This window comes from Poromitra crassiceps, assembly GCF_964638095.1.
Source record: "Poromitra crassiceps genome assembly, chromosome: 3".
In the NCBI taxonomy this organism is placed as follows: Eukaryota; Metazoa; Chordata; class Actinopteri; order Beryciformes; family Melamphaidae; genus Poromitra; species Poromitra crassiceps.
Window position 1 is genome coordinate 16,922,990 of NC_139625.1, and position 18,758 is coordinate 16,941,747.

An 18,758-nucleotide genomic window follows, 5' to 3' on the forward strand; every position below is an offset into this window, starting at 1 on the left:
CACACCAGCCGTCCCACTCCATTAGTTCAGGCTGACTTGGCCCATTTGGCAAACCGGTCCCCAAAGGGATCAAGAGTGCAGTTTCTTGCGTGCAGCGTAAAGCTAATAGCTGTCTGTCACTTTTTTTTTCTGTGGGTTGTAAATGGGCATCTGATGTATGTGGGAGCATCGGTGTCTGGGGCGGATGTGTCATGGCACCACCACACATTCAAACCACAAGTTAACCTTTATAGGCTTTGTCAGCCACAACAGCGTTGGCTGGTATGGTTTTCACCTTGTGTGTGTGTGTGTGTGTGTGTGTGTGTGTGTGTGTGTGTGTGTGTGTGTGTGTGTGTGTGTGTGTGTGTGTGTGTGTGTGTGTGTGTGTGTGTGTGTGCGTGTGTGCGTGTGCGCGCACGCGCGCGCGTGTGTGTGTGTGTGACATGGCAAAATGTGGTCCTGGAGACGCCTATTGTAGCGGGAACTACCACAGAAGTGGTTTTGAGTACTATGCCAGGTAGGGCTGTGAATCTTCACTGGCCTCACGATTCGATTCGATTACGATTCAGAGGGCTACGATTCGATTCGGTAACGATTATCGATGCATCTCGATGCATCTTAAATTGATGCATCACTTTTTTTCCTGAATACATGATTTTTTTTCTCACTTTCTTTTTTCTCACTATGTGGCTACTTTTAAAATAAAAGTGCATTTAGAATTGCATTGTATTATGATCCATAATTAAAATAAACAACTGCATGTACTTCCATTATATTTTATTTGGTAATTTTTTATTTTTTTATTTTTATTTTTAATAATCGATTTTTGACATTTGTGAATCGATGCAGAATCGTGCAGGTCCACATCGCGATGCATCTTATAATCGATTATTTTTGACACCCCTAATGCCAGGTGTTTATACTGTCTGTCTGTGTGCCGGATTTTGCGATCAGGATTACTATCAAAACTGTGCAAGGTGCAGTCCCGAAGCATTACGGGTGTGTAGTTGACGTCAAGGGGGACGGGCCCCCCCACATTGGACTCCCAATTTACGCCCCTGACCCACATTCGTTTTTCGTTGCGGCTCGTGGGATCCCAGCCCAAGATGGTCTCTATTCTTTATAGGCATACTCTCTGGGGGGAATGCATATGGGCTAAAACGAAGTGTGGAGATAAATGTGGCTCTGCGAGATGATGTAAAATACATCTGGAGTCAGAGGTTGGTCTCAGATGAATATATTATAGCTTGCAAGCGGAGTAATACAGAGTATAGCTTAAAGGGATAGGCCAATTTTGGGGGAGTTTAGGCCATTTGCCATATTGCCTATATTAAAATTGGAACGTACATGGCTTTATTTTCAATCTGCATGCAGTACAAACTGTGCTAGAGCCCTCACTGCTAATAGCTTAGCGCTACAATGGCGGCCTATGGGTTTTGCGCTGTACTGATGACTGCACACACAGCGCATGCGCCTCATGGCAAACGAGGAAGTAACTTCGGTTATACTCCTGTTAGTTCGGTTACTCTTTGTTTAGGTCTCAGTGTGTGGATTTACTACGAAAATGACCGTCTAACATAACTTTGGATTATTATCGCGTGGTGAGTACACGAGTCACAACATGTACATGTGGGTGTTTCTGGTGCTGTTGGAATGTGCATTTTGGGCGACTGAACGGGAGTAGGCAAACATCCCATAGGCCGCCATTGTAGTGCTAAGCTATTAGCAGTGAGGGCTCTACCACAGTTTGCACTGCATGCAGATTGAAAATAAAGCCATGTACGTTCTAGTTTGAATATAGGCTACTGGTTCAAAACACACATACACATGCACACACCTGACAACATTAGGCTGTGAAAAAGAAGTCCCCATTGAAAATGTTTGTTTTTTTCCCTCGCCAAAATTTTGCCTAACTTTGGAGTGTTATTTAGCCACCTTCCTGACAAGCTAGCATGGCATGCTTGGTACCAATCCATGCCAGAAACTTCACTCTGGCTTTAAAACTGAGCCCGCTACTACAGCCATTGAAGTAAATTTGAAATCAAAAGTGTGACATTTCCCGAATATTGCGATATTTCCAAAAATAGGCCCAAGCGTACTCCTCAGGGTTAATGTGTATAATGTAAAAACTGTTGTCTGTAATAAACAACAACAACAATGCTCTGGTGGACCACCAGGCGGAGCCCCGCGGACCACAGTTTGTGAACCAATGCTATAGTTTATGGGTGAGTTTGCTAGATAGAAAAGTTCCCAACACGATACTAGGCTTTTCTTAAAGTGCATGGTGCAGGTTGGAGACCACATTGCATTAATATGTGGAATGGGTATATAGAAATGGGATTTGGGGGGATTTTTTTTTTTCCAATCACACATAGCTGCGTTTAGACTAGTTTTTGTAACCAGCAGGGGGCACTGGTCCATTTCATGGAACTACCACTTGTGATGTCACAGGGATGCAAACTAGTCTCCTTTAGGTGACAGTCACATTTTTCAGCCCAAAATATGAGGATTTCTGAGTGGTTTTATGTCTGCCCTGGTATCCGTCACTTTTTTTTCACTCTCCATGACTTTGCATCCCTGTGTCAGCCCCAGCAGAACATTCTCCTCTTGTGATGTCACTCCTGTTGTTATGTCACACGCCCATTTATAAAATGACACCTTTTCCTCCATATTTATACCCTGTGGGGGGGGGGGATCTTTGTCTTTTTGGAGTGTTTTCACTGTAATCATGAGCCCAAAATGTCAATTCAGATTTTTTTTTAACCTGCACCATGCTCTTTAAGCGTGCCTGTGACTGACTGTCTCTCACCCTTACAGTGTGTTTGCCACAGGATAACCCTGCCTTTTACGGACTGTCTCTCATCCTTGCAGTGTGTTCGCCACAGGATGCACGTTTTGTGATGCTTATAACAACAACCATCATTTCTAAAAGCCTTTGCACCGCAATGTATTATTCAGTGATGGACTGACTGACTGGCCGTCGGGACTACCGGACTGCCGCTCACCTGAAGTGACTACACTTATTGAGCTTGCCTTATATGGTGGTATGTGGGGCCTTGTCTATTGTATTAGATGTCTGCGTAATGGTTTTTAGGGGCACCACACTGTGTTAGTCCGGCCCTGGGTGAAATAGTGTTTGCAAATGATTCCCACCACAGTCAGGGAAATTCATTATCTACAATCATTCACCTGATACACACTCAGTCCTTTATTTAACCAGTTAGCAATCAGTCAACATGGATTTCTTTCAGACACAATATAACATCCTCTCTGATTATGATTATGAACAAGACATGTGTTTGTAGATAGAGTCCATGTCCTTTGTGTGTGATGGCTGAGAACTAGAATTTAAACAATGTTTCCCATATGCATGCACAGATGTTTAGATGATAACCCAGTAGGAATGGATGAAACACATACTGTAGATACAATCCATGTTTATTATCTTTGCCCCAAGTAGGTCTAGAAATGTAAAATATTTCATTGTTAATACATTCCCGAATTTGAAAGGAGATTTGAACTCGTGACTCTGATTTGACATACAAGTAACCAGCCAATCTCATCTGTTCGACATGTCAGATGCTATTTATGTTTACAGTGTTCAGGCCTAGTGGGGAGCCATGTTAGTTGGGGTGGAGGGGGCAGGTAGGCAGACCGTAACATATTCAATATAGACCCTAGACCAGTGGTTCTCAACTGGTGTAGCCTCAGGACCCACTATTTTCCTTGTCATGAAGTCGCGACCCAAATTTCAGATTTTTTTTTAAACCACTCAAATTTATTGCACAAAAAATAGCGCATTAATTTAATACACAATGCCTTCATGCACTATTATAAACCTCAAATGAACAAAAAAGTGCAACAGAAGTGCAACTAGGGCTAAAAACCAATTGAAATAAGGCAGACTTGAATTACAGGCAAGTCAAACTGGTCATGCTCAGAAAGTCTTATTTGAACTGTATGAAATATGAAATAAAAGGCAGACTTATCTTGAATTACATGCCTATATGTTTTTAAACAAGTTAATAATAATAATAATAATAATAATAATAATAATAATAAAACAAGTTAACCTGGTCATGCTAATCCAGTTTCAATAGTCTGAATTTAACTAATATGAAATAAAAAGGCAGACTTTTCTTGAATCACAGGCAGGCTATATGCTTTTTAGTTAAACTGGTCTTAACTTTTAATTAAACTGGGGCCATGCTAATCCAGTTTCAATCATCTGAATTGAACTAAAATTAAATATGAAATGAAAAGGCAGACTTCTCTTGAATTACAGGCAGAGTATATGCTTCAGCTTGTTAAACAAGTAAAACTGGTCAGGCTAATCCAGTTTCAATAATCTGAATTTAACTCAAATGAAATATGGAAAAAAAAATTGGGCCAATGTCCGCGACCCAATCAAAACGGCCCCGCGACCCACCAGTTGAGAAACGCTGACCTAGACTATCAGATTCAGTATAGACCTAGACTATATACCGGTAGACAGATTCAGTATAGACCTAGACTATATAGATTCAGTATAGACCTAGACTATATAGATTCTCATTAATGTGCTCCATGTTGGCCAGTAGAAAGAGGCAGGATAAGTCCCGTGCGGTGGAGGGTGGTGGTCATAGTCAGAGAGGGCCTTCGGGAATCCACCGTCGAGCTGTTGGACGTTGCGTCGTTAAAGAAGTGGAGTCGGTTGCCGAGCTGGCTGCCGAGCACGCGCACGGCGGCTTTGCGCACCGATCCGGACAACAGGAAGTACATGACAGGATCCAAACAGCTGTTGAAGGCGGAGAATAACAGCATGACCTCATTGGTCCGGTCCACCAGGCGCAGCTCATCACAGGAGAAGGACTGGTTGAGCTGCGAGAGGATGTAGACGGGGCGGAAGGCGTGGTACGGCCCGAAGCAGACGGTGAACAGGAACAGGACGAAGAAGGACTTCTTGGCGGTGCGTCCGTACCGCTGTGCGTTGGGCAGGTCCGGCTTGTCCCGGGCCACCCTCAGCAGCCGGACGGCGATCTTCCCGTAGGAGACCATCAGCATGACGAAGACCACCCAGAACAGAAGCACCAGCGTGGCGTTTAAGTAGGCCTTCCCCTTGGCGCCGTGCCGCTGCTTGTACTGGAAGCATTTGCCCTCGACCTCGTTGCCCTCCGCCGTGATGAACATGGGCACGATGGTGACCAGAGACAGCCCCCACAGCATCCCGCACACCGCCCAGCTCCAGGCGTCGCTGCGCCCCCACAGCCGACTCCTCCAGCTGCTCCGCGCGCCGCTTCGCCCATTTAGCCTCACGTAGCGGTCCAGGCTGATCAGCCCCAGTAGCGTGATGCTGATGTACATGTTCATATAAAACAGATTCCCCACCAACTTGCAGGCGAGGGATCCCAGGACCCAGCGGTTTCCGCCAGCGTGGTAGAAGACTCGGAAGGGCAGACACGCCACGAGGACCAAGTCGGCCACGGCGCAGTTGATGAGGAGCACCCGCACAGAGTTTCGCTTTGTGTGGAGAAAAAGGAAGACCCACAGGGCGAGGAGGTTCCCCACCAGGCCGAAGAGGAAGAACAGGGAGTAGAGGATGGCCAGCGGCACGCGGAGGGCCTCGTCGTCAAACGAACACTTGGTCTGGTTGGGGAAGGGGGCGGTGGAGGAGGGGGGGGAAGAGATGGAGATGGAGAAGTAGGAAGAAGAGGGGAGGGGTGATGTGGTTAACATGGTGAAAGGAGAAGTGGAGGGAGGAATGGAAGATGTGGGAGGGGGGAAAGTGTAAGTGGAGGCAGAGGGGAGAGAAGTCATGGTGTCTGGGGAGTGGCGTCTTCAGGCCGATGTGAAGATTGAGCTCTGAGAAGGAGAAATAAGAAAACACAAATGTTGGATGGCAGTGTTGGGAGGCTTACTTTTCAAACTTGAATTCCATTACTCACATATTCCATTACGCATTACATGCCCTAAAACAGGTACTTTGATGATAGAGGGCCACACAAAAAATTCCTCACTACCAGAGGGCCAGATTGTGACCGTGCACTTCCACCAGTAGCCTACTGTAACACCATCACTCCCAATTATAGCTACTAATTTGATGAAAAGGACTGGTAATCAAACTTTATTATACCAACATTTATATTTTTCATATTCAAATTGAGTAATTCTTCCATTCAGATTAGTGTTCATTTTGTTGTCTATTTTTTTTATTTAGTCTTAGTCTTAGTCCCGTGTGAAATGTCCTTGTTAGTCTTTATCATATTTAGTCAACCTCATCCTGTTTTTATTTAGTCAAGTTTTAGTCGACTAAAAGTTTGAGCATTTTAGTCTCAGCTTAGTCAAATAAAACCACAAGTATTTTAGTCTAGTTTTAGTCAACAAAAACTATTCACATTTTAGTCTAGTTTTAGTCAATGAAAACTGTTAAATCTGCTGATGCGCTTGCACTAGTAATGGTAATTCGAAGCAGTGTTGGCAACTCTTTCCCAGGGAAAGTAGCTAATGGTGACTCTGCCCACCCAGGCCAGTGTTGGCGTGCGGCGGTAGCAACGACAAGTGGACCGTATTTACAGTCCCTGCTCAGCCCGCAGCTGAGGGGAGAATGGAGGGAGGCTGGCTGTGCTGTGTGGAAAGCACTCAGACTTCTCTGGATATAACAGACAAGCAAGTAGCTGTACCTTTTGGGAACACAATGCATCATACACATATAGAGAAGACCCTTAGCTAAGACTGGGCGGGTTCTGTTGTAATTACTGCAAATGTTTTTAAGACAGCTAAATGTCAGCTACATCTATGATGCTGCAGCACAGGAAACTGAACTGCTGCATTGAGGGGGGAAACGGTCTATAATTAGTGTTCATTTTGTCATCTACTTTTAAATTTAGTCATGGTCTTAGTCCTGTGTCAAATGTCCTTGTTAGTTTTTATCATATTTAGGCAACCTCATCCTCTTTTTGTTTAGTCAAGTTTTAGTCGACTAAAAGTTTGAGCATTTCAGTCTCGTCTTAGTCTTGGGGGAAAAAGGTAGTCGACTAACATTTTTCGTCATAGTTTTCGTCGACGAAATTAACACTACTTCAGATGACACCAGAAACTTTGCTCTAGCTTTAAAACAGCACCCTACAGCAATTTGATGGGGTACATCACCCAAATATGTGATATTAATCAGATAAGTAATGTTGCATGTGCATCGTGCATCGTGGATATAGTTTGTTACAATAGCATTAGCAATAGCAAATGCTAACGTTAAACAGTATGTGGATGGACAATGCTAACACCATTAGCGCCATGTTCTTGGTTGTACAGTAAAACAAAAACTGATTTTGGTAGTCTAACCTAAACAAAAACGTCCGCCTTCTTATTTTTTATTTTTTACTTTTACTTTTATTTTTAATTTTTAAATAGAACCTTCTCACAGGGGCCATTTTGTGTCGAAAAGGCAGAATAAACACAGGTGTGAGCAAAACACTACTGAGAGTTTCCAAAATCCAATCATGGAAGGTGGAAACCCTCATTAGTGTTTTGCTTGCACCTGTGTTTACTCTGCCTTTTCGACACAAAATGGCCCCCGTGAGAAGGGTCTATTGACCCAGGGGCCACACTGAGTGAGGTCGGGGGCCGCATGTGCCCGCGGGCCGCCAATTGCCCACCCCTGCCCTAAAATGTAATTTGTAACATATTCCATTAGATTACTCAAGTTAATTAACGTATTCTAAATACTTTTGATAACTTTTTGGAATACTTCAAAATCATCTTGCTGAGCCCTTTTGTCTGGAATGTACGCAAACGTGAGGGCAATGCGGTCACGATGCGATGCGTAATGTTGCGAGTGTCTTCAGCAGTTTATAAGTAAAATGTTCTTTAGATTTCCCAACGCATTCCCGAGGTTCAGTGCACGCACAAGTTGTTGCACTTTTTTTTTTACGTGTTTATTTGTTTATGAAAACGATCCCCGTTTAGCTGATACATAGACCAGAGGTTCTCAAATGTTTTTCAGCCAAGGACCCCTTACAAGATAGAAAATATACCCGGGGACCCCCTTATTCTGATTTGTGATTTTGGGCTAAGCTTAATTGTTTCCACGGTAACCTGCTTGACTTTTAAATTGATAGGGTTGTTAGATTAGAATGTAATCCATAAACCATTTTAGATTTAAAGCATAAAATATTTCCTATGTAAAAAAAAATATATATATATATATATATTTTATTTTTTTATTTTTTTCCCTGAAAACTTTTCGTGGACCCCCTGGCAAAGTGCCACAGACCCCTGGGGGTCCCCGGACACCCCGTTTGAGAACCACTGGCCTAGACAACAGCTCGTCTTCCTGGGGTCCAAGACAACAATACACATTACATGACAAGCAATAAAGTAAAATACAAAAACCAAAAGAATAAAAAGAAAGAATAATAAAACGCAAATGTTGTTGATGGGAAATGCATGCCTCGTACAGTATGAATTTTACAGCAGATAAAACAAAACAAAGTAATCAACAGCATGAAATGCAAGAAGGAAATGGTGTGGCATCAAATGTGAACCTGCAGAATTAAAGGAGTGATAATACAGTGCTAGCGGCAGGTGGGTGATATGTGGGCTGCAGTGCCAGAGGTCACACACATAATACCGGAATGGAAATTGCAGTAATTTAGTACAGCACCCGGAAAAATTGTGCAGCACCCTGCCAAACAGAAGCACCGACCAAAAGCTGCAGAGAATGATGGGAAAATGAACAAATTGCCAAGAGATGTATTTTCCCGGTGGGGGCTGGAGGAGCCCTGACAAATTGACACTTTCATGCTAATTTAACATGAAAACATGGAACGCCACGGTTTGACATGCAAGACTAAGCGTGTGAATGTAGATGTGCACGCATGTTCTCTCGCGCGCGCACACACGCACACACACACACACACACACACACTGCTGCACACAGATGTTTGCATTAAGGCAGAACAACTCACCATCCAAATTCCTTCCGTAGGAGATTGGGCCCAGCTGTAGCTTAAATGTGTGGGAATGCACAGAGACGAGTGTGTGAGAACACCGTGACTGAGAGTGTGTTACTTTCCTCCATCAAACTGGCAGCAAGAAGTTCGGCCGTGTTTCGGAAATAATAATTTGTGACCGGTAGGGTTCAACGAAATTGAAACGACATAAAATAAAAAATGAAAAAAAAACTTGATAAAAGCCACGGTTCTTGTTTGCAGTGAGGTCAAATTGATTCTCACTTTCCGTCTGTTATCGTCACCTTTTTCCTCAGAGTCTCTTTCCTGTCTAAGTGAAGCATGAATCCTCGAGTTCTTTCTTTTCACATCCTTTTGACAGCCTCTTCTCCTCTCGGGGTCTTTTCTTAGCTAGCAGCTCGCTTGTCCCGTTCTTTGCGATGGGTCCTTTTCCTGTATCGTCCTTGTCTTACGTTTTCCCCCCTCTCCAGTCTCCTCCTCCTCCCAGACGTGTCTGTTTTGTCTGCTAGTTTCTTAGCCTCTCCATCGCTCACTCTCTCGGTCTCGAAGCTTTCACAGCGTCAGTCCACAGCTGTGAGGCGCCGTCAGCCAACCCCATTTAGAGGGGAAGTGCATCGGGTCGAAACTGTTCTCTCAGGAAATTAGTCCACCACGACCACCACGTGCCCGTGTGCACACACACACACACACACACACACACACACACACACACGCATACATACACACACGCACACGCGCACACACACCCTGTTCCTGAGCTTCACTTGTCACTCTCACCGCACTCTTCACCTCAGATTCAGGTCACTTTAATCGCCAAGAATGATAAATGAACAGGTTGGTCTTGGTGACGTTTGTGCAGAAACATTTGCACACATTTACACTAAATACAACAGAGCCTCACTCACTGTATAAACAGTGCAAGACATACGATGGTCTGTAGACTATACATAGATATATCTGCTACTTCCTCTCCAACACTTTACTCCTTCACACTTCTCTCTTATCTGTATTGGTCCATCAGCAACACATAAACCTGTAGTGAGATGTTCTCATGCTACTTTCTGTCCAGCCCTCAACTTTTTTTATTTTTTTTTACGTTTTGCTTCTCAAGCTGTCAGTTTCACACCAAGCACTGCCAGGATTGTCATTTGCAGATAAGCAAACAATAGGTTTTCTACATTCCTTACACTTACTAATACCTTATTTTTATTTATTTATTGTTACTTAAAAAAAAAAGGAGTCTGTTAAAAAAAACATTCCATGTCCTAATTGGTTGCATAGGATTCCACCCCTTAAACGATGTCTTCCAGAACTTATTGTCACTCCGTAGTACAAGTATCACGTGTGAAATTCTTGTGCTGTGAACTCCGTTTACAACATAGTACAAATATAACAGGCATATGAGTGCAAAAACACAAGAGACACAACAAGCAATAAGGCAGTATAGTGATAAGACAAGTCAGAGACAGTGGCATATTCACTGCACATAGGTGCACATGTCATGTGCATACTTTGGACCTACTTAAACATTTTAAATTCGACGTATTTGACGTACAGGTGCAAATAGCATATACCTAATTAAACATACAATTAAACATTAGACATACATAATGGTAGCATCTACAGTGCGGTACAGTACAGCTACTACACTATTTGTGTATGTTAAGGAGTCTCGTGGCCTGCGGGAAGAAACTGTCCCTCAAGCGATTTGTGCGTGCTTTTGGGACCCTGTATCTCCTCCCTGAGGGTAACAGGGAGAACAGGCTGTTGTGGGGATGGTTTGTGTCTTTGATGATCTTCAGGAACCTCCTGAGGCACCGCTGGTTATATAGTTCCTGCAGTTCTGGCAGCTCACATCCTGTTATGTGCTGGGCCGCGCGTCTCACTCTGATCATCTGATGCAGAGTTGTTTTCTCTCTCTTTTTCTTTGCTCTGCAGCCGCTTGATGATCAAGTTGTGGTTGTAGGTCAAGTCTGCTGAGTCAGTTAGAAAGAGGTAGGGGTGGAAGAGCCGTCATCGTGAACATTTTTGGAATTTGCACCCTTGCACAGAAAGAGCAAAAGCAATGCTCTGCTTAGTAATTGCAATAGCATAGTTTATTTTTTTCTTTGTAGAAAAAAGAAAGAAAGAAAGAAGAAAACAGTCACGTAGCATTTACCAGTTCCGCTGTTTCCCACAGATTTCGAATGTATTTGCAGGACTTTAAAAACAACCGTTGCACTTCTCTTTACACCTCTTTGCCCTTTCGTTTCTCTATAGCCCCACTGTGTGCTGCTGGCCTCCAAGGAGAACTCCGCTCCGGTGAAGCTCGGAGGCTTCGGAGTGGCGATCCAGCTGGGAGAGTCTGGCCTGGTAGCTGGAGGTGCAGTTTGTTCTTTGTCCCTTGTTCGTCACACCAAGAAAACATTTAGATATGTAGATATGTATGCACACGACTTCCTTGTCCTTTCACCTTTTTAACTGTGAGACCATGTTATACCATTAGCTCCAGATACAGAGCAGCATGCCACCCCCCCTTCCTCCGCCATTCACGCTCTGCTAACACAATAGAGTGCCGCCGTAAGTTAGCATCGCCTGGTTGCCTCGTCTCGAAGTCCATGCAGGCATGTTGGTTAAATGCCTGAAATAACCATGCCGGCTCGACGAATCAGCGGCGGGCTTAGGCTCGTCTGGGCAAGTAGTGGGTACATGGTCTTTGTAGTTCTTTTCACTCGTCAACATGGCTGCCGCCGCGGAAGTGACGGGCAGTCTGAATGAAATTGAATGTATACGTTCCCAATTCTATGTATTAAATTTTAAAAAACGACCCTCAACATTTGGGAAGGCTAAGCCACACAACTAGTTCGTTATAATCTAACGTCATGTTTCGAAGGCGACTTTACGACGATGAGGATGGTGAGGACTCAATCAATGATAGACAGGCACTTTCCTCCGGTCACAAACGTGACGTCAGAGGCATGGCGATCTGATTGGTTGAAGTTAACACGCACCAGCGGTGATAGACAGATGGGTCATCCAATCACCTGCCAAGTAGCTTGTAAAAAGTGCCCGCCAGAAATAAGGTCTGTCATTAACAAAGGTTTATGAAACTTCCATCTTTGCTTTTTCTGAAAAAAACACTTCCAAAATCATCAAAGCCGTCCTCCTTTGTGAAGATGATCTTGCTGAACACAAAAGTCGCAGTTTCATGAACTTTCGTTAACCACAGACCTTATTTCAGGCATCTAATCGAAATCCCTGCATTGACTTCCAGGCGAGGGAACCAGCGTGATGCTAACTTCTGGGTTGGCCGACAACAATACGTCATCCCTGCGGTACTCTATTCCCCAACAGTTCTGTGGCTCCACTCTCTTAAAAACCGCTCTCTGCTGCCCTCTCTCTTCAGGTCGGGTTGGCACGCCCCACTTCATGGCCCCGGAGGTGGTGAAGCGGGAGCCGTACGGCAAGCCAGTGGATGTGTGGGGATGCGGCGTCATCCTCTTCATCCTCCTCTCGGGCTGCCTGCCTTTCTACGGCACCAAGGAACGCCTGTTTGAGGCTATTATTAAGGGGAAATACAAGGTAGTAGTTGATTTACAAAACGCCCACAGAGTCTCTAGAAGTGTATCTGTCGTGTCTATTTGTGTCCGTTTGTCTAGCTATCAGTGTACACTAGGGTTGGGCGGTATCCAATTTTTGACACCGTTAAACCTTCCCCAGATTTTACCCTGGTATACGGTATTACCGTCTGATTAAAAATCACATTGTAGGGCTTGTAGGGACCCGACAATTCCAAATGGTGAATTTATGTAGTCGCTGCTATACCGTTTCCCACCACAAGGTGGCTGCAGTGCACTTAACACATTGACTGCCAGCCCTTTTTTTCTTGCTGTAGGTAGCTTCTGCCAAGCCGTTTTTTGAGGATTGTGGCTCATTTTACAAGCGCCGAGGATTATTTTCTGCTTGGAGTTTGTGAACATACAATATCTCAAAAGTACTAATAGAATGTGTACTTTCTCTGTCTAAAAGAGTTAGTTTGTAGAGTTAGTAGTTATGTAAGCATTAGCAGTTGAATACAGCATGGTTTTAGCATTAGAAAAAATATTCAGAGATAAACGGCTTTTTGTGAAATTCGATAGAGCTGTCACTTTAACCATTCATTTTTGGCTCTCTCTCTCTCTCTCTCTCCCTCCCCCTCTCGCTCTCTCTCTCTCTCTCTCTCTCTCCCTTCCCCTCGCTCTCCCTCCCTCTCTCTCTCTCTCTCTCTCTCTCTCCCTCCCTCTCGCTCTCCCTCCCTCTCTCTCTCTCTCCCTCCCTCTCGGGAGGGAGACGCACTAGGTTTAATCCTAGTGAGAGGGGGAGAGGGAGAGAGAGAGAGAGAGAGAGAGAGAGGGAGGGAGGGAGAGAGAGAGAGAGAGAGAGAGAGAGAGAGAGAGAGAGGGAGAGAGCGAGAGGCAGAGCTGCTTCAACTCCTCCCTCTTCTTGGCTGCCGCGGCCGTCACAGTCTCAGTGCTTTTGCTGCTCTCCTGTGCCTGTCTGCAGGCTGCTGTTTGAGGAAGTCGGCAATGGACTCGCTCGCTTCTTGGGAGTTTTGGTTGAGAGAAGCTTTTGCGATTCTGGTCATATTTATGCTGCGTGTTTCAAAGTGTGTTCCACCTGTAATGTATTATGTAAATTTGCAATCCCGCATCGCCAGCAATCAGTGCGAAAACGAGAGCGTTTTCCCCCAACCATTTTCATGAGAATGTAATACTGTAAAATCGCCTCGCCATTTCCTTGAATGGCTTTGCTCCCTTTTTCTTTGATTTCGCTCGTCTGGGGGAGCACTGTCAACACTTAGTGGGTCGGTAAAATAGATTATACACATTCAATACCTCCAATAATTGTACAGGAGACGTAAAAGGGATTGATCAACGCCCCACCGTCAAAAAAAAAAAAACGTTTTTTTTGACGTATCCATACGTCGCTGGCAGTCAAGCGCTGGATTTTTTTTGACGTATGCATACGTCGCTGGCAGTTAACGTGTTAACAGACATTTATTTACATGAAAATCTTTGAGCGTATCACTAAGAAATTACTAGGGCTGTCCTCGACTCAGGATTCTGCCAGTCTAATCGGATTCAACTGTCCAATACGAATATTCAACTATCCTATAAAAATAAAATTAAAAAATAATATATTCAGTGATTATTTTGACCACTTAACAGTCAATGCAACAGAGTGATGGGACATATTTTTGAGGATTTAAAAATCAATAAGAGACTGTATATGATCGTGCAAGATTTGAATCGCCGACGTCATACTGTTGGATAATGGATTTGTCTGAATATTGAGACAGGCAGGACACGCATATTTCTTTTTTAAATTAAGCTCTTATAGCCCATTTCTTTATTTCACCTTTTAAACATTAATAAAACAACATGTACCCTTCACGAATAAAGAACTGAAACAGTCCTTTAGCCTATTTCTCAAAAACTAATAGGCCTAAATCTAAACAAGAATACATTAACAAATTAAATTAAGATTGGAATTTAGATAGGGCAAAAAACGTCTGCTCGACTTGAGGAATCTCCATCGACTCACGGGTCTTCCGATTGATGATTCGACTATTCTTTTAGAGAACAGCCCTAGAAATGACCAATATATACAAAATGACAAAGAAGGTAACGCTTAAAATGTATTATTGCGGTGCCAAAAGGCGTGGTAAACAATGTGGGTGCACCTAAATTATGTGCTGGTGCACCTAAATTAAAAAGTAAGGCGCACCGGTGCACCCACTGTAAAAAGTTAGTCTGGAGCCCTGAAGCACCCTAAATAGTTAGTCTTTTGTGGACAGGTTATTTATTTGACAAATTAGTACACATTGTTTCTAAAAAGTTCTGTCGTCACTTTCATAGCATCTTCAACCACACAGACAGTGGTGCCGGACAAACACTGGTGTTTATTATGCACACATTGCACAGTAGAATAATTTTTTTTATGACGGTAATAAAACTGCTATTTTCAAATACCCCGGTATAAGGTATTACCTTATTACCACCCAACCCAACCCTAGTGTACACATACATCCATCACTAGCAGCGTAGCGAGCACGGCGACGCCTGTTAGAAGACCTGCTTTTCCATAGTCTGTTGAGTTTCCCTTTTTTGCGATGCTGCAATGCGCTTCAAGCACAAGGAATGCACTACGATGCCGCAGAGAACTGAAGCAAACACACTCACCTGGCCAAGAACACACACTCTGTCTCACATCACCGCCTGCAGTCTCAGGTTATGTGATAGGTGTACCGTTTTGAAAGCTTGTCATAAATCTTCATGAAAGTCATAACGTCTTGCAATTGGTCCTTTTTCATTTGCGCAGGTTATTGCGCAAAATCGCTTTCTCCAACCTGGCTTTGATTTGATACGGCCCTAATTAAGGAATGCCTCTTTTGACCCATTTCCACTGTTCCCTCTGTTCAGGGTCGTTAAATCCTCTCATTTAAAAAATGAAACATTCATTCAGATGCGATGCACGAGCAGGTAGAATCAGCAGAAAGGTCCAGAGCTTCAAGACATCTTTAAATAATCTGCAAAGGGACCGGAGTTTTGTTTTCAACCAAAAGTGTGAACTTTCTCGTTGGTGCTGGATCATCATTTTGAAAGTAGTAAGCTCTTAATTAGGCTTATTTTGGCTGGCGGTTTGTCTGGCATTCATGTAGGACACCACTTCTGCTTTGCAAAAGCAGGGCATACAGCAGTTGATGGGAAATAAATGCCTATCCCATTCAGCCCCATTCTACTGGTTGAATGCTACAGACCTTAAAAAAAGTCCATCTTGACATTTCTTACATTTCTATTTTTTTATATGATTTTATTTACATTTCCCACAACAACAAACTAGTACAAAAATCAACAATCTCAACAAAACAAGACACAAAAACAAAACAGCAACAGACATTAAATTGCATATCACAGGAACAAACAAGCTCAACACCTGTATCTTCTAGTGATGCATGATGATATTGGCCCGCCATCAGTGTCGACCGATAAAGGCTTTAAGATGAAAAATCGCTATCAGCCCAAAGCAAAAACTAAGTAGGGCCAAACTTAGTTTTGTTTGAGAGGAAACAAATGCTGCTCAAATATAAAAATATAGCATGTTCCACTCCATCTGCCAGTGGGCCAAAAGAATATAGGCACAATGTGCCAACTCCACTACAGGAGATTTCTTACATTTCTTGAACAGTCAACTTACCTGTTCTGTCACATTTCCACCTAATGTAGACAGGAAAAGCAGATACAGCGCGCACACACAGAAAAGTCCATTTCATTTTCACCTACAACCTTGATTAGTTCCAACCTGGTGACCATGGCAACGGCAACCGCAGTGGTGGCGGTTGTTGATTCCCTACATCCATCTGAGAGCGTCTGTGTTTGTCCTTCTGCGCCTGTGTGTGTGCGTCTGCCTGCCTGCCTGTGTGTGTGTGTCTGTGTGTGTGTGTGTGTGTGTGCGCCTGTGTGTGTTTGTGTCTAGATGAACCCCCGCCAGTGGGCCCACATCTCGGAGAGCGCCAAGGACCTGGTGAGACGCATGTTGATGCTGGATCCCGCTGAGAGAATCACCGTCTATGAGGCCCTCAACCACCCCTGGCTTAAGGCAAGACCACACGCGCACGCACGCACGCGCACACACACACACACACACACACACACACACACACACACACTGTACTACTACTAGTACTGGTCAAGCCCCAACCTTCGGTTCTGAAAAATGAGGCCAACGCGGAGAGACTTTTTTTTTTATTCCATTTGAATTGTGCCATGAGGTACACCTATGATGTTTGTCCATTTAAAAGATAACTTTGCAAGTCCAGAAAGTTGCAGTTTGTCATAAAACTGTTGCACTATGAAGTGACAGAATACATACATTCAGAATACAGTCTTTAAAATACAAAATATGCGCAACTGTATTCTGTTACAGTTCCAGTTTAAATAGGTGGTATTCTGAATACAGTTACTTTCTTTAAAAATATTTTATTTGTTTGTTTTGTTTTATTTGCTATCAAATTCATATGAAGCATGCAAGTTGTGCGCGCGCAGTCTACCTGCCTCCCGACAACCCTGCTGCTGTACTCTGGTCAGATGCATTAAATTAGTCTTTAAACAGTATCAGTTGCAGGACAGATCATAACATATTTGTGTTTGCATACTTTTTTTTTACCTTTATTTATACAGGGGGAGTCTCACTGAGAGCAATGCTCTCTTTTTCAGGAGTGCCCTGTTCACATTCACACACACATTCATACCTGGAAGCTGACCAGTACAACCACAGTCTGATCTGCTGGCCACTGATCAGCTCCACTGGAGCAGTTGGGGTTAAGGCCTTGCTCAAGGGCACCTCAGTGGTGGTAATGAGGGAGGGGCAAGCGCTGCCTTTTCACTTTCCCCACCCAGATTTATCCTGCCGGTCCCGGGGATTGAACCGACGACCTTCCGGTCACAAGCTCGCTTCTCTAACCGTTGGGCCACCACTGCCCAACATTTCATAAATTCTTGGAAGGATATAGAATTACCCAGCTCAGAACTGCCTTTCTGAGAAATAAGATGCAACCCATTTTAGTGCCTGTAATTCACATGAAAACTCTACAACGATTAATTACACAATACATTTTCAAAGATAGGACACAAGTTTTGGCAAGCTTACCTCTTTTCAGATCGCTGGTAAGGCCGAGATATACAATATGATGATATTTATTATATACTATAAACAATCTCCTCACCTGTGTGCAAAGCCTTATGTACAGTAGGCCTACTACACAGAGGCCAGTAAGAGGGGATGTTAAGACAAGAAAAGGTCTCTTCTGGAGAAGTTAGTGTGACATTTGGTGAGGCGGCTACATCATAACTGTAGTTTCTTTTAACTTGATTAAGATTGTGACAGATTGGCTCATCTTCATCTGCAGGAAAATGCCCAATCTGAGAACGAAGATGCTATCACAGAACTATTGACGTTAAGAGCTACACCAGCTAGTCACTAGCTAGTGAATATAAAACTCCAAACTACTAACTGTGAATGTTGGTGAGGAATATTATAGACAAATTAAAGATGGTTTGACATGAATCCATTGAAAAGGCTGGGAAACTGCCCACTTCCCCTTCCCTCAAGTGGTTCTTGTTGCTTTCCAGGCCGCCGTTGTAAATATTAATTTGTTCTTAATGACTTGCCTGGTGAAACAAATGTGAAATAATAATAATAAAAAAAACATATTGCACTTTTACGAGTGTCTATAAGCAGCCTGGTGAGGTTACTGCACTAAGTAACAGGTGTTGGTTTTGACTTAGTCAAGATTGAGTCTTCCTCTCTCTCTTAAATAAGCTCGCTGATGAATATCAAACTTCAAGCTAAATTCACACGTGTTACCATAGTGGTAGCTTTCCTCTGAAGATAGTAACAAGGTCATTCCTAACTAAGCAAGTGTTAACTACATTCAGTGTGACCAGACAAATGAGCTCAGAAAGACTATTTTGAAGTATTCCAAAAGTAATGCAAAGTATTCTGAATAGGTTACTTAACTTGAGTATTGTAATGGAATAGGTTACAAATGACATTTCAGGGCATGTATTCAGTATTCTGTAGTGGAATACATTTGAAAAGTAACCCTCCCAACACTGCTCAGGAGGCACTAATTGCAACTCTTTCACTCAATTTCTTATATTGTAATGTTATTTTCTTCAAAAGGGGAGTTATTCATTCAGTGCACTGTGCATCATATAGTGCACTGTGCATCATTCAGTGCACTGTGCATCATTCAGTGCACTGTGCATCATATAGTGCACTGTGCATCATATAGTGCACTGTGCATCATATAGT

General features: G+C 43.4%; 1 protein-coding gene and 1 pseudogene across 2 annotated transcripts in view; one reads left to right on the top strand and one right to left on the bottom strand.

The window, feature by feature from the left end:
• The window catches only part of LOC310773976 (peripheral plasma membrane protein CASK-like), a 100,646-nt gene that overhangs the window by 40,057 nt on the left and 41,831 nt on the right, over window positions 1-18,758 (top strand). Inside the window, exons 6-8 of the mRNA XM_083634016.1 lie at window positions 11,184-11,286; window positions 12,310-12,488; window positions 16,419-16,541. Coding sequence (XP_083490142.1) covers window positions 11,184-11,286; window positions 12,310-12,488; window positions 16,419-16,541 — 405 coding nt within the window. The remainder of the gene's footprint in view (window positions 1-11,183; window positions 11,287-12,309; window positions 12,489-16,418; window positions 16,542-18,758) is intronic.
• LOC310772779 (putative G-protein coupled receptor 34 pseudogene) lies at window positions 3,352-9,440 on the bottom strand (annotated as a pseudogene). Its single transcript, XR_014554026.1, has 2 exons — window positions 8,922-9,440; window positions 3,352-5,820 (listed from the first exon to the last, which is right to left on the bottom strand). The product of XR_014554026.1 is annotated as a putative G-protein coupled receptor 34 pseudogene (transcript).